The following is a 14,720-nucleotide window of genomic DNA, read 5'->3' as shown; positions in this document are numbered from 1 at the left end:
GGTGAGCATCAAGCCCTCTTCTAAAGTCTTCAGAAATGTCCTTTGTTTAAGACATACCTCTACAAATCTGTAGAGACACAATCCCACTTTGACAGTGACCCAGATTTCTTTTCTTTCTCAAACTAATTACTTGGATTGTCATCCAGGTAATTCATACACCAGACTCTAATTTTTCCTCTAAATGAATTGTTAAATGTTTTGTATACTTTAAAAATTCAAATATATTGTATAGTAAACATTGCTGCCTAAGGGAAGCAAGAGTGTTTTCAAGTAACTTAAATTGTGATTTAAGACTTTCTAGGCCTGCAGGTAATCCACAATTGTTTCCACATTTTTAACATGAAACAAATATAGAAAGACAATAAGAAATGTTTCAGGTAAGATATAATGCAAGAGCATTCAAACATCAGCGACCCTTAAATCTCACTCTGAATACCTTTTTGTTATGACTGCTCATAAGAAACAATGTTTGGCCTAAAATGTGTATGAAAAAACTGTCCCACAGAATTATCGATAAAGGCATTTTTCCTTCTTTATTTAATGATAATTTAACATGGCTTTCTCCACAGTGTTGCCACATCATTTGAGTTCACCAGTGCGCTGACCCCCCATGTGATATTTTACACATTTTATAAAAATAAATCACAAAAATATGTCAGATGCTCTAGATTACATCCTGGTCACATGTTCGTCTTTGACCTATGGGAGAAGGGACTGGTTGGTAGCATCTGGTTTTATAGTCTGTACAGCAGGAAATCATTTGAAATAACAGTTCTATTTAAAACTGGAAAAGTAATTTTTCTCATAGGTGTAGCTGTATTCTTCTGGTAGCATGTTAAGCTGACTTTCTGTACGTGACTGAAATACTCCTGGTCCCGCTGCTTTAGCATTCAACTGCTAGTAATTACTTCAAAGTGCACTATTTTAAAGTGGTCACTACTTCACTGCTAATTAGTATTCACCAAGATACTTTCAGGAAACTTTCTAGTAAACGTTTTACCCATATTATCAAGCATTACAGACTGAGCCCTACTCAAGTATCAAAAACCCTGGGAGACCCTGAAATACCCTGTTGCCAGTCCATCACAGGACAAACACTTTACACAGTATTAACAAAGTATAAATAATTAACTGCATGGAGAAAGATATTAATTTTTCCACGCTAAAAACTATGTCATTCCACATTCAGCTGTCTAACAAAAGTGTGCACTTCTAAACTTCAATAAAGGGAGGTGAGTGTCCGAAGACACTATCCCTGAGAAAACATTCATGAAAAGTTTATTGCTGGTGTTCTTCTGTTAGTGTGTTTCTGAACCAGTCTTGTTTTACAGTCTTGTTTCTAAAGGCAGTATCACAGTTCCCTCTTCACTTCATACTGACACACGCAGGATGCCCTCTGACTGTCCAGGTACGGCTTACATCCCAAATGCATAACAGCGTCAAACAGCAGAGTCACTGCTGACTCGCAAGCTGCAAACAACAAAAGAAAGCAAAAGAGAAAGAACATGAGCAAACACACGGCAAGATTAAAATGTACGTGTAGCTGCTTTGATGTTACTGTAAGTGACTAACAAGTGACTAAAAAAAATGTTCTGTTAAATTCAATTAGAGCATTCAGTCCTCATTTATTACAGATTTTTATAAGAGATTACAATCACGTTCACTTTGTCTAACAATAACAAAAAACAATAATAGCCATATCTACGGTGCAGATGGCATTACCCTGAGGTAGGGATTAGATAGATTCTCTAATTACCATTACCAAAAGAATATATTTCATTTTAAGAGATCCAGATGTTCAGGTTACAGTCTTTTAATTCTAACCATCCAGCAGCTGATGAAAAACTGGGGTTCAGTGTCTAGCCCAAAGCCACTTTTCATGTAGCCAGGAGGAACCTGGCAGTCGAGCTACTGACCCTGTGCTTCATGGATGACTACTAACTGACACACAGATCCTGGAGACTTGGCAGGAACTATTTTCATTGACAAAATGTATTGTCAAGACTGTCAGGTTCTATCCGTCTGTTTGAGCCACCAGTATGTATGTCAACTAGTATGTAGTATAGAACTGGGTCATATCAAGTGACTAGACCTCTCACCTTGGACACTCTGGGCCAATCCCAGAGTTCTTTGCACGTTCCTGCAGATGGTCTCCAGACATTCTTGAAACTCCTCATCACAGTCGTGCTTCTCACGACCGCAGGTATCATAGCAGCGATCGTGTTGGTTACAGCATTTGGTCATGGATGGGATGCCGATATCAAACTGGAAACAACAACTTAATTACTCTGAATGTTTGTAACGGACGTGTTCTGGCCTGAACAAAGAGTTATGCTGCAGGTAGAACTCCAACATTTTGCAAAATGTATTATATGACTGTGGTTTAGCAGTAAGTTGGTAAAATTATGTTTCATAAATTATAAAATTATGTTTCATCTGTGTTTCATAGATGGTAAAAGTATACATTACTGTTTTACTGCCAGTAGTTTTTTTAATATTGTCAAAATAACTCAAGAGTTCAGACTGTTATCACCACAGCAAAATTTAAACTGTGCCAAGTTATTCTGCTGTAACGCAACAAGCCAAAACATGCAGAGACATAAAAACTGCATCAGATCATCTGGCCCACATAGAGCCCTGATCTCAACACTAAGTAGTCAGCCTGGGATGATACAAAGACACAGAAGACAGCGAAACTAAATTCACAAAAGAGCTCATGCAAGTACATCTTGAGGGATGGTAACAGGAATCATGGAGAAAGCCACAGGGGTAATATTTGTCCCCAGTAGTAGTAAAACTGAAGTTGAACTGTTATTTGAACTGCCAACAATATTTGCATGGTGGTTTTGTCACGATGGCTCCATTCTATTACCACACTGCACCTTTGTTGTACAGTGTGTGTACAAAAATCTAAGACATATAGCAAACATGCACTGCGTAACGAAACAGCTGATTGCATGTTCTGCTGCTGTGTACAACTGGATTCATTTTGCAACCCAACAACCAATAAAACCTCCCAAACTGCACATTACCTGAAATCCAAACAGCGGGGAGCCACAGCCGTTGGGTGGTGGATGCTTGTACCCGGGACGAGGAACTGGTTTGTAACCTGGAAAGAGGAGGAAAGGTGAAGATGCTCTTTGTTAATATGACAGGTGTCTTGTTAGCAGAAGCAACCACAGGAGTGCAGAGGATTTATTGGCACACTGTGCTACTAAAGCAGCAACAGTGTGTATGAACCTTTAATATGTTTGTTTCTTAATGATCCTTACTTCTTTCATTTTCACTTCACATGACTGATAGAAATGATTTGTAGATGTACTAAGTAAGTCAGCGTGCATGACACCACCAGCCATTATTAATATGATATTAGTAACAGCTGGGATTGAGAAAGCAACTGTTCAAGTCGCGCGATGTTCTTATAGAAAAAAAACGCCGTTACCATCACTACACCTGTAATGACACAGCCCGTCATCGCCACCAAACAAGTCCAGGGCTGCATTCAGGTACGTGTCAATCCTGTGGATCCCGTTACGAATAGTTTTCAGTGTCATCCTCCAGTCCGGAGTCTCTGGCTCCTGTTTACAGGTTGACGCATGTGGGAGACGTCCGAGTAAGAACAAACCCAGCGCAAATACACAGACGTAGCTGAGGTAGCGCATAGTCCAGCTGACGTCAGGGCCACAAACGTACGTTTCCCGGCACGTCGCTTTAGTTTTGGCTAATTTATTCTTCAAGATGTTGTCTCGATGTCATCCCAGGGTTCACTTGTGCTTGTTTTCATTTCACTTCCAAGACGCCCAGGAGGTAGTGATGTACGTAGGACACAGACGCTCAAGCGTGGACGACGTACGCCGCGTAAACCCCACGTCAGATAATCACGTGGAAAATGACGACGAATGATTGCGTGACCGCGCTAGACGTGGTGTTCTATGCAGCACATACATTGGCAATAACGCTCACGTAGTAGTACATTTAGAGCCAAATTTCACTGCCTTTACATTATCAGTTCAGGTCAAGCGGGGTCTACTTTTCTGTTGTAGGCTAAATCAGAATTCTTCCAAGTCTAAAAACAATATTAAACACTGCAACTGGTTTTACATGCTGACAGCATTCGTCACGTTTTTAAAGGCTTTCAGGAGAGGGGTAGGGTGCAAAAGACCTCCATCCAAATTACTCATTAAGTGGATATCCACCTCCATCTTTCGGCCACTTTGCCAGGAGTTCAGGAGAGAAACACAAGGGGGGAAGTTTTAGACTAAAACACGACCTTTAAAAGATATTTACTTGTTTACCCTTTTGACTTCTGAAGCCTGCTATTTGCTCTAAATACAACATTGGATACTTTATTAGAGCAAGAGATTTGATTCCCCATCACCTTTATCAGAAGGGCTTTAGGAAAGGATACATTGAAAGCCATTATGATCTAGAGAAAATGATTACAGCAAGAAAACCCTGTTTCAGTCTCCCCATACAATAAACTAATCATACACAAATTCTGTTTTGAAGTTGACATTTTACAGTTGACAATTCTATGATGTGTTTACTATTGAGGTGAAGGGAACGCATAATATTCTAACACATTAATCCAGATTATATTTAATACATTGACTATCTGTGATTATGTGAGAGTTTCAGAGTCCTTGTGTTCAGGTGCAATTTAAATTCATATGTGCTGCTAATGCCAAGCTGACTAAATCTTCCAATTGTCTATCTATTATGTTAAGTAAAACTAAAATAAAATTATAGAAACACTGCATTTGCAAAAAAAGGGAAAAAAGACTGATTACTTCAACAACGGTTTTCACATCAATAAAGCAAATGTTATGTAGATCTACAAAATTAGAGTCAGAGAAACAAATTGAGTCAATTGTCATTATTTTACTTTATTGTAATGATTAGGTGAGCATAGAATAAAAAAAACTCTCCTATAGTTAGTTAAATAACTGCATAAACTTCAAACATTCAAAAACAAAAATGTACAACAATTTATGAATGATAGTCCTTTCATATTTAGTCCCAACCTACTTCACATTTTGAAGTGGATAACATGACGAGGTTTTCTAGTAGCAAAACCATATACAACTCTTCATGATCCACTGATCTTCCTCCACACATGATGCTGAAAAGGTAGCTAAAGGAAAGATTTTAATTTCCTTTTTTGGTTCTATGTTCATCAGGAAATGGACTTGACTGCATGACGGTACCTCCAGATGAATCTATAGTCTTCCATCCTATATTTATGTCAGATGACGCCAAAAGCTGTTTTTTGCTTGTGCGGAATGTCTCAAGTTCTCACAAAACAAAGCAAATGTCTTACAGTCCAGTGTCCTGGTCCTTCTCATTTCCATGAAAACACAAGAAAAGCAGAGTAACAAAAGAAACAATATCAGACTTTCTACAATGTGCAGAGATTGGTTGAACAAGTCGTAACAAGGTGATTCCTGGGGTCAGGCTGAACAGAGGATGAGAATTTGGTGGGATTTTGAGAAGGATATTTTAAAATTTTAACAATAGAGCTAAATTGCTTAATTTTTTGCTCCTAGTGTAACGACTCTTAAAAAAAAAAAAAAAACATCTATTCATATACATGTACGTAATCTAAAAGTGCTCAACTCATCCGCCTCTGAATAGCTTATTTAGTCTGTCCAGCTCTTTGCAGTTATCCATGGTCATGCGCTCTGCCTTGTCCTGCATTCGGTCATCCCTGTATACCTTAGCAGCATACAACAGGTCTGTTTCTGAATGAGAAAAAGAGGGGGAAAAAAAGTGGATGTGATAAAACAAGAGGCCCAGAAAAAAAACTGAACAGCACATACATAGTATGGTTAACAACGTAGCTCCATGGATACTCACTCCTCTGTCTCTCCTTCCAACAGTTATTTCTGACATTAGATACATAATCCTCCTCCACATTTTTTTCAATTTGCTGCAGCGCCGAGCCCTTATACTCAGACTTGAAGTCTCTATTAACATAGTAGTCGACACGCAGGTTTTCTGTCTGACGTTTAATGGTCTGACCAGTTGACCTGAAAAAGATAAAAAAAGCTACTATTTTTCACATACTGAATTTTGGAAAGTTTTTATGTGATCACTACACCTGTTCTACACAAGGTAGGTCCCATTTAGATCCTTGAAGAACTGTGTTTCTTTGTGTGTATTCATCCAGTGATGTGTGAAAATAACACTACTAATGAGGAAAAAAACTGGCACAACATTTAGTAAGACACCAGAAGGCCCTGCTTATGCAAGCATTTCATAGTTAAAGAGGTAAACGTACAATTATTTGTCACCTTTGTCATGCGAAATATCTCCTGAAATGCTTTTCTATTGTGTGGATTGTTTTGTGTGGAATACAAATTTTAATTGGCATACTGACATATTCAGTTTTGTTGGTTAGGATAAGGGGTTAAGTAATTCATTTTCAATCAATTCATGTCAATCAGTGCGTGCACTTACAGTTTTGAGTAAAGGCTGTAGGGTGGAGGAGAAACCATCATCTGGCTCAGTATTGACACTAAAATCAGGACCACGATGGGCATCAGTTGGACAAACATAGAGAAACCACCCTAGAGCCAAATGCAGCACAAAAATTCACTTTCAACAACACACATAAAATATTGTGCAGTCAAGTAGACAAGTAAAGCTTGTGTGGTTATGCATTAAATACATATTAGAAATGTTATAAACATTTTTTTGATAAAACAAACAAAACATTAAAGACCTAACATCTGAACCTGTCTACGTACATCTCCCCGTTCTTCTGTTCTCTCTTGTCGGTAATCCGTTTGACGGCTGTAGCTTGTTCTGCCATTGGTGAAGGTGTGTGCACTTGCTGTAGATGAGAACATTAAACCTATGGTCAGACACAAACTTATGCACTGTGTTCCTAATTATACTGTAACTACTTATTTGCAAAAAAAGATATAAAACAAAGCCATGTCATGTGTAAGTGGAAAGCATTGAGTGATCAGTAATACTGAGCAGAAACAACTGTCTTTCTGTATGTAAGAGCTCACTTACAGGAGGGGAAACCACCTCCAAAAAACATGTTGAAGAGGTCCTCAGGAGTGATGTCAGCCTCAAAGCCCCTGTGGAAGTCAAAACCTCCTTCCCGCGAGTGTCCTGGACTGCTCGGCTCCTCTCCTCCTGTCAGGTCATACTGCCGTCGTTTGTCTGTGTTGCTCAGCACTGCATATGCATTACCAATCTCTGAAGGAGGACATGTTATCCAAGGGAAAGTAAAGAGTGAATGAAAGCTACTGTACATGTCAAGTCAACTGAATTGAACAAGCTGACTCATTTTATATTACACACTTCAGTCATTTTCTAAATCAATCATTTTGTCCACAATCGCCATAAAGACGCTAAAAACAAAAATGTACTCCTCTACTTGCAGTTTGGGAACCAGTTTGTTTAAAAAAAAAGTGCATGGATGACACATTTTGGAATGAAGAAATCTTTCCATCCAGTACAGCTGTTTTTATTCATTTATGGACATCAACTGAGGAAAATGGCACATGAGGAACAAGCTATTCCAGGATGCAGAATGACAAAGAGTGACCATGAGTAGAGGAGACAAAGAAGAAAATAAGTAGAGGAGGATTGTGGACAGTGAATTAGTTTAGAAAATGACTGAATCAAATAAACCAGTAAAAACTTATTAAAAAAATAAAAAAAACACTGACTTTTAAAAGCCTCTGTTGCTCCAGGTGCATGATTTTTATCCGGGTGGAACTTGAGTGCTAGCTTCCTGTAGGCTTTTTTGAGCTCGTCCTCACTGGCTTCTTTATGGACACCTAACACTTCATAGTAGTCCTTACAGCGCTTTATTCTTAAGGGGAATGACAGAAAGAAAAAAAACAAAAATAAAATTATATAGTGGATAGTACCATGTGACAGACAGGCAAAAAATATTCAAACCACTGCTCCAGTTTTTATTCTTATGTTAAGAATAACTGACCCAATATACTTGAGTTCCTATATCATTCAAGAGGACACCTCCATTATAAACATAAATAAAGGACTATTTTCACTGACTCTCCAGTACTTGCAGTAGTAGACTACTTGTTTGCTATTTAAAATGTCAAACAGCAGCTCAGATCAGCAGTATGAATTAACATCTGGAATGTTAATTCTATGATTTATAATCATGGCAGGACAAATAAAGTGTGTTTTCCATGTGTTTGCCCTCTGCACATTGGTAAAGAAACAATGAAAATGTGTACTATTAAAAATCAGCATCTTTGGGTCGGGGAGGCAGTGATGCAGTTGGTAGAGTGGCCGCCTACTGACCATAGGGTCAGAGTTTCGCGGCCTGCCCTTCCCAACCACAGGCCCAACCTGTGGGCAAGACACTGAACCCCCAGCATTTCCCAATCCCCAGCTGTGCATTGCCAGGAGAAATTGGGGGGCATCTTACGCAATTTCTGTGCAAAATCAACATGCGGACTGGTGATTTGCTGTGTCGACACTGGACTTAAGGGATAAACCGAAAGGACAAAAAAACTAAAAAAAAAATGAACATCTTTGGCAGAAATAAACTCAAACTAAAGCCAATTCATTGTAGTTCGTTGCCCTGCAACTACAAAATCTTTTACTCATGTATTAAGCACATTTCTACAGTCAACTTAAAATACAAAAGTAAAATTATTCAACTAAATAAATAAATAAAATTAAAATATTTTAAACAATACTGACTATGGTAACTATGGCAAAGCACTGTTGGTACAGTATAGATGTAGCTGATTTAGATATGATACACCAGCACTTATTAGTTATAACACAATATTTATTTATATAGCACAGTATTATTATTTATAAAGTTTGTAATATTCAGTCATTACCCAGTCCCTACCGTACACTGAATCATGGCTCAAGAGACCTTCCTGATGTAAACAAAGTACAACTGATTGTTACTTCTTCTTAGAAGACATGATGTAATTTTAACCCACCAAAGTTTCCTCAAAGGATTTAGCTCAAAAACACCAGGGCAATGGATGATTGCCTACGTTTACTTGCAACATACTGGTAGTACAGCATAACATAGCAGCAAGTTCATTCTAGAAATTAACCCAGGTTTCTATCATCTAATTTCTCATGATCTGATTAAAATGTGTAGGTAATATTCACTGCCTGCCCATCATTGTTGCTGTATCTCTGGTCTAAAATTAGAGCATGTAGTGGTTACCTGTTATGAGGCTCCTACTCTTAAATGTCTCTCACTCTCTCTCCTCACGAGCAACCCACTTAGCTAAAGAGGTTCCCATAGCAATAGCTGTGTGCATAACACTACAGAGACAGTGTTCTCTTTCAGCCACACATGAAAGGCCTAATCAAGTGTAATGGAAACACCACCAAAATGACCGAGTGGATCAAAGTGGGATAGATTACAGAACCAACAAGTGGACCAAGAAATACAGGATAAAAAGAAATAACTAGAGAAGCATACAGTACCCACCTTTGCACACCTTCCACCTGCTCTTTGGTAAAGCCTTTAGAAGAGTCGTTTCCTCCAGACTCTTGTCTTTCCCTTTGTGGCTGGGCACCATTACTTTCTGAGCTTTCTGCTGGTCTCCTGCGATGTGTGCCATTAGGTGCTGAGCTAGCATTCTTCGTTATTGCATCCAACAAAGCTGAAGATGAGCAAGAGAAAGGCTAAACATGAATGCAAGTTACACATATCACCTGGTGGTTTTATTATAAATATATTATATTGAATTAATAAAAACTGATGAATCATCATGGCTTAACTACCTTTATGTATGTGCTTGTGCACAGTATAGAAAATCTGCTTAGTACTTTTGTTTAAGTAAACAATTCTGTGGTACATGTTGTAAAAATTCTTTTAGACTAATATTTGTACACAAACTAAATACTCAAGTAAAAGTGCTTCTATCACCTCTGCACAGTGCAAACTTACATTAAAAACAATTGCCACTTTTAGTGACACAACAAAGGATTTGGCAGGAGTTTTAAGCCGGATACCCGTCCTGCCACAAACCTGCCATTTTTTACCCGGGCTCAGGACCGGCACCAAGGTGGCCCTTGAACAAGAGGTTCAATGACACATTTTGAGATTCAATAGGTATCTGGATTTTAAAAAACACATTTACAAAGGCTTTAATGCATTGCTCAAAAATCATATGCACCACCACTGCTGTAAAGTCCAATTTTAACTGACAACATCCAACTAGAAAAATGCCAAAGCAGAACATTAATCAAGTCTTCATTTAAAACTTAAGTCAATGCAAGAAGAAAGCACCATACTTAAGATGTTAGGTACATCTGCAAAGCACAGTTAAGTATAGTATAAGAGGTTCTGTCTTCGGTCACTTGATGAAGAAACCTGGTAACTAAATGAGTAAGAAAACCACCTTGTGAGGACATCAAACCAAGGAGTCACAGTAATAATCACACAACACTCCAGGATCTGCTTCCTATTCCAGGCAGCTGTGAGTGAAAATGGAGAACAGTCAACCTTCACACACTACTGAGACCAAATGCAGAAACGCACCTTTTGGTGGCCAATCTGCAGTATCTCCCCTTACTGATATGTTATGCTAAATAGAAATAAAATGAAAAAGCATGCGGCAAATCATGCAACTCCCAAGCACCACATGACTGTACATTAGGATAATGCTGGACGTTTAAATGAGATTAGTCATGCAAATCTCTACAGTGCTATATGCTACAAAGACAATATGTGCCTCCCAAGCACTTATGGCTTAAAAAAATAATGACACCATCTTAACACAAATAAAAGTACAGCTTTGTAGTGTACTTTTCAATTAAAGATGACTAAAGAGCAAACAAAGAAACACTGCTATACACCAACCACAATGATGATAGTAAGCAGTGCATTTAGTTTCCAGATCCAAACATGATACATTTTGCAGCACATCCTTTGGCCAACTTCCGACCACCTGGTAGCTAGCTGATCAAAGCCACATCGTCAATGATCAATGAAATTACTGTTTGACATTAACTACACTACAAATATTTAACACAGGACCTCATATTTACAGGAATATGGTGAGTGACGCACCATATACACAGAGACAATACTAATCATCTCTGCCTTGCTAGAAGTAATGCTTTTAACTGTTATAATAATCTAAATTGCTTATCAATGCATAATTCATTACATTACTTTTTATTCTAATTAAACATAAGTGCACAACTATTCCCTCTTACAAAACCTTTGTCCATTATGCATAGCACTACAGGCTGGTATATTGTACCTACAGTGTTTCTACTGTCTTGTTTTGTTTTCAAGCTACTTGCATGGCATGCGACAGCTTTTCTGTATTCATCTCATTTAAAATATACTTGGCCTGAGCTAAATGTCAACCAGTCTAACGATGCAAGATAACTCAAAGACAGTTTAGTAATAGTAGACTGGCACTAACCCTGTTAGGCTGCTGTGATGTAAATTGCATGGAGCACGTTATGACCCAATCGCATAGCACACTGCAATACCAGTGTATTCTGCAACAATGTCAAGGCCTCTGCAGATATAGGAAGACATTTATTGACTGCTGAGAATTACTGGCTTTTAGCATATCTAACAGCTGTGGATGCAGGGGTGATCAAATGTGGAGTATCGATAAAACTAGCATGCATCTTCACTTTAATGTTTTCGCATTATCATTTGCACTGCCTCATTTACTTGCTCCCTGTAGATTAAAATGTCAGTCTAGCAAGTGTTCTCTGTCTTAGGTCATTGGCAAATCCTATAAGTACTTTTGTCAGGGAGGTTACAGGTTACTAAATACATCAATCTTTCTTCAGTTATGAACATTTACAAACTGCCCCGGCAAGCTAATTTCCCCACAAAAGCACACACAAACACTCAAGAAAGTCCTCATCCAAAACATCAGGACTGAACTCTAATCATGCCATAGACCCAAGCTAGGAATCCACACAGTCCCCCTTGACCCTCGGCTCCTCCTTATACACAATTAATCTAGATATTTTCCCTGCAAAATCATTATTGTCCCTGAACTGCCTGAGCGAGCCTATTAACATACTGCACTGCATTCAAAAGGAGGGACCCCTTGTCTTTCAGATGCAGATAGACTGCTGAGTCTTGTTCAGAGGATCTGGCTCTCCTGTCATCTGCCATGTGTTTGTGATCTGTACACTGCCAGTTGGTCAGATATGAATAAGCCTTTTGGATGAAAGGTGAAACATGTTCAAGCGCTACGAGCAAGTCCAGTTAAAACTGAACTGTAAACATGAGTAAAAGTGAACTTTAACATAACTACTACTAAACAAAGCAAAAGACCTAAAAAGCTGACGTATTAGTTTTACTTCTTCTTTTTGCCAGGGACAGTTCTAGGGGGTGGCCAGAAGGTCAATCAAGTAATGCTGGTCATTCTGCTTATGACGCCAGAAGAATAATATTATTGCACCATTCAGAGAAATTCCGAGTAACAAAAAAAAATCCGTCATCCTAAATTACACGTTTTGCTTTCAGGTAATGTTACTCTATCATGCATACAAAACATCAGCAGTCTATTTAAAAGATAGACTGCTGATCCCATTTCACACGGTCAGTAACAATATTCAATACTGCAAGTGTCTTTTTACCTACGTTTAACTTTACTTTGTTGTCATTTGCGTTCAGAGTGCCACTAAGATTTGTGACATCACAAATATTTTGGAATCTAATTATAATCTAATAAATGAATTAGAGAAGTTTAATATGCGGTATAATAACTGTCAAACCACACATGACAGTGGGCATCATGATAAGACATGTTTTGATGAGTTAAATCAACAGTATTGTAGAGGCGATCTTACTCGTATACCTTGTAGTCCTTTGCTTATGTTACCGTGTCTCTTGTAGTCCACGTCTGTTGCCTTCAGCAGCTGAGCTGAACTAAACTCTCTTGCAACAAAGCCATTGCTATGCAAACCTAAAATGTAAACTAAAAAAAGCAAACTATACAGGAATCATCAAACATTTATGTTTGATGATTCCAAATATGATGTCACTAAAGACATTATCAGGGGAAACCCTGGTTGGCTCATACAAGTATTACAATTATATTTACAATCAAAATTGCTGATTTCTTTTTAGTTAAAAAGTAAAAACAAAAGTTAGTCTGTTTTTAAGCAGCTGTAAGGAGTTAGACTGACATGGGGGAAAAAACAGTTTGTTATTCAAAGCAGAATCCTATTAAAGGTATCATTCCATGATTGGAGAAGATCTTTTTAAAGTTACAACCCAATACTTACAGTACTCGTTTACTGTTTTGTGTCTCTCTCTCTCTCACACTCACTCACACACACACACACACTGGATTAGCCTACACCTGCAGACTCTCAATTATAGGACTGGCAGCTCTCTGTGGGGCCTGGACAACATCGACTCCTCGCCCCGCATTGTAGGTGCGGGCTCCACTATCACCGAAAATCCCTACAAATCCGCGGCCTTTACGCAGAAGAATTGATGCGGCAGGGCAAACCCTTCAAACTCGAAGTGAAAGGACTAACAAATCTGACAGACATGTTAAACACCAGCAGAGTCCGAGGCGTTACGACAGCTAGTTTCGCCGAATGAATGGTGGATTGGATGTGGACGCTTCAGGCTCACGTTAAACAATTGGTGTTGATCTTATTAGCGCTATCTGGCTTCGCAAACGGACACGTCCGTCAATGTTTTCAGCCGACGTCACATTTTAAAGCCTACATTTACCTTAAGTCCACAAAATAGAGCGACGGGTAGGATGGGTTAGCAACCACTGCGCTGACGTTGGGCCTTCAACATAGCTGACTCTCGTGTGTATTACTCGATTCCACTTCTTTAAGCCACAGGTTATTATTGACTAAATCATTATACACACATCCATAATCGTTGTATGACCCCGAGGCGACCTGTTGTCAGCTTTACCTTGAGGGATGCTAACAACCCTTAGCTTCGTGTTAACGGCGCATATGGAGCCAGGTTGATGCGTTAGCTCTGTGCAGATAAACAGCCCTACCTTTGGCTTTGTCAGTTGGGTACAGCTTCTCTGCTTTGTTCAGAAACTTCAGCGCCTTCTCTTTATCTCCTGCCTCAAAGGCCTTTGTTGCTATATTTATACATTTTTCGGCTTCGTCTCGGTTCCCTTCCATCTTCTCTGCTCTTCCTCCCCCGGCGGAGTCAGCTGATTTCCGCCAGCCCACGTGATCAGCGGCTGTGGGAGCAGTGGTACGAACAGCTTGGGTTTAGAAGAAGTGGGACACTTTTCGTTTTTCTAAATATTCTGGGCCCAGCGGTGGCAGAAGTACACAAATAAAACCCTAAGTAAAAGTGTAAAAGTACTAGTCTAAAAAGTACTCCCCTACAACTGTAATATGTCTAATCCAGATTTGTTGATATCCTGCAGAAATGTAATGGGGTTAGGTTTCGTTCATGGACAGTTACCCCTTCAGTGAAGCGTATTTTAACCTCTGTACTGACAGGTCATTTAATCCATAACGAAGCCTGCACCATCATCTATTAGTTGATTATTTTCTACATTGAGAATCAAGTTGGGATTTGTTGCAGACTGGAGTGTGTAGAGCCTGATTTATAGATACTGAATATTCAGAGGATGAAAAATCCAGGTTTTGGTAGCTGGAAAACATCTATGTCTTTATTGCAGATTGTTTTTATTTGTGCTATTGCAAGCACAGCATCTTTAGGGTCCACCCACATGTTTTTGTCAGGCAATAACAAGGTTTTCCCA

General features: G+C 38.9%; 2 protein-coding genes across 2 annotated transcripts; both read right to left on the bottom strand.

Moving 5' to 3' along the window:
- Positions 1-507: 507 nt before the first annotated feature.
- On the bottom strand, positions 508-3,841 carry pla2g12a (phospholipase A2, group XIIA). Its single transcript, XM_067497219.1, has 4 exons — positions 3,443-3,841; positions 3,033-3,109; positions 2,100-2,265; positions 508-1,470 (listed from the first exon to the last, which is right to left on the bottom strand). The coding sequence occupies exons 1-4, from the start codon at positions 3,660-3,662 to the stop codon at positions 1,352-1,354; spliced, it is 582 nt and encodes a 193-aa protein (XP_067353320.1). The 5' UTR covers positions 3,663-3,841; the 3' UTR covers positions 508-1,351.
- Positions 3,842-4,866: 1,025 nt separating this feature from the next.
- On the bottom strand, positions 4,867-14,169 carry dnajb14 (DnaJ heat shock protein family (Hsp40) member B14). The gene is made up of 8 exons (XM_067497214.1): positions 13,992-14,169; positions 9,461-9,635; positions 7,689-7,834; positions 7,024-7,212; positions 6,750-6,835; positions 6,460-6,569; positions 5,857-6,029; positions 4,867-5,741 (listed from the first exon to the last, which is right to left on the bottom strand). The coding sequence occupies exons 1-8, from the start codon at positions 14,122-14,124 to the stop codon at positions 5,617-5,619; spliced, it is 1,137 nt and encodes a 378-aa protein (XP_067353315.1). The 5' UTR covers positions 14,125-14,169; the 3' UTR covers positions 4,867-5,616.
- Between the last annotated feature and the right edge of the window lie 551 nt (positions 14,170-14,720).

Source organism: Channa argus, chromosome 3 (assembly GCF_033026475.1).
Source record: "Channa argus isolate prfri chromosome 3, Channa argus male v1.0, whole genome shotgun sequence".
Taxonomy (NCBI): domain Eukaryota; kingdom Metazoa; phylum Chordata; class Actinopteri; order Anabantiformes; family Channidae; genus Channa; species Channa argus.
This window is presented reverse-complemented; position numbering and strand designations above follow the sequence as displayed.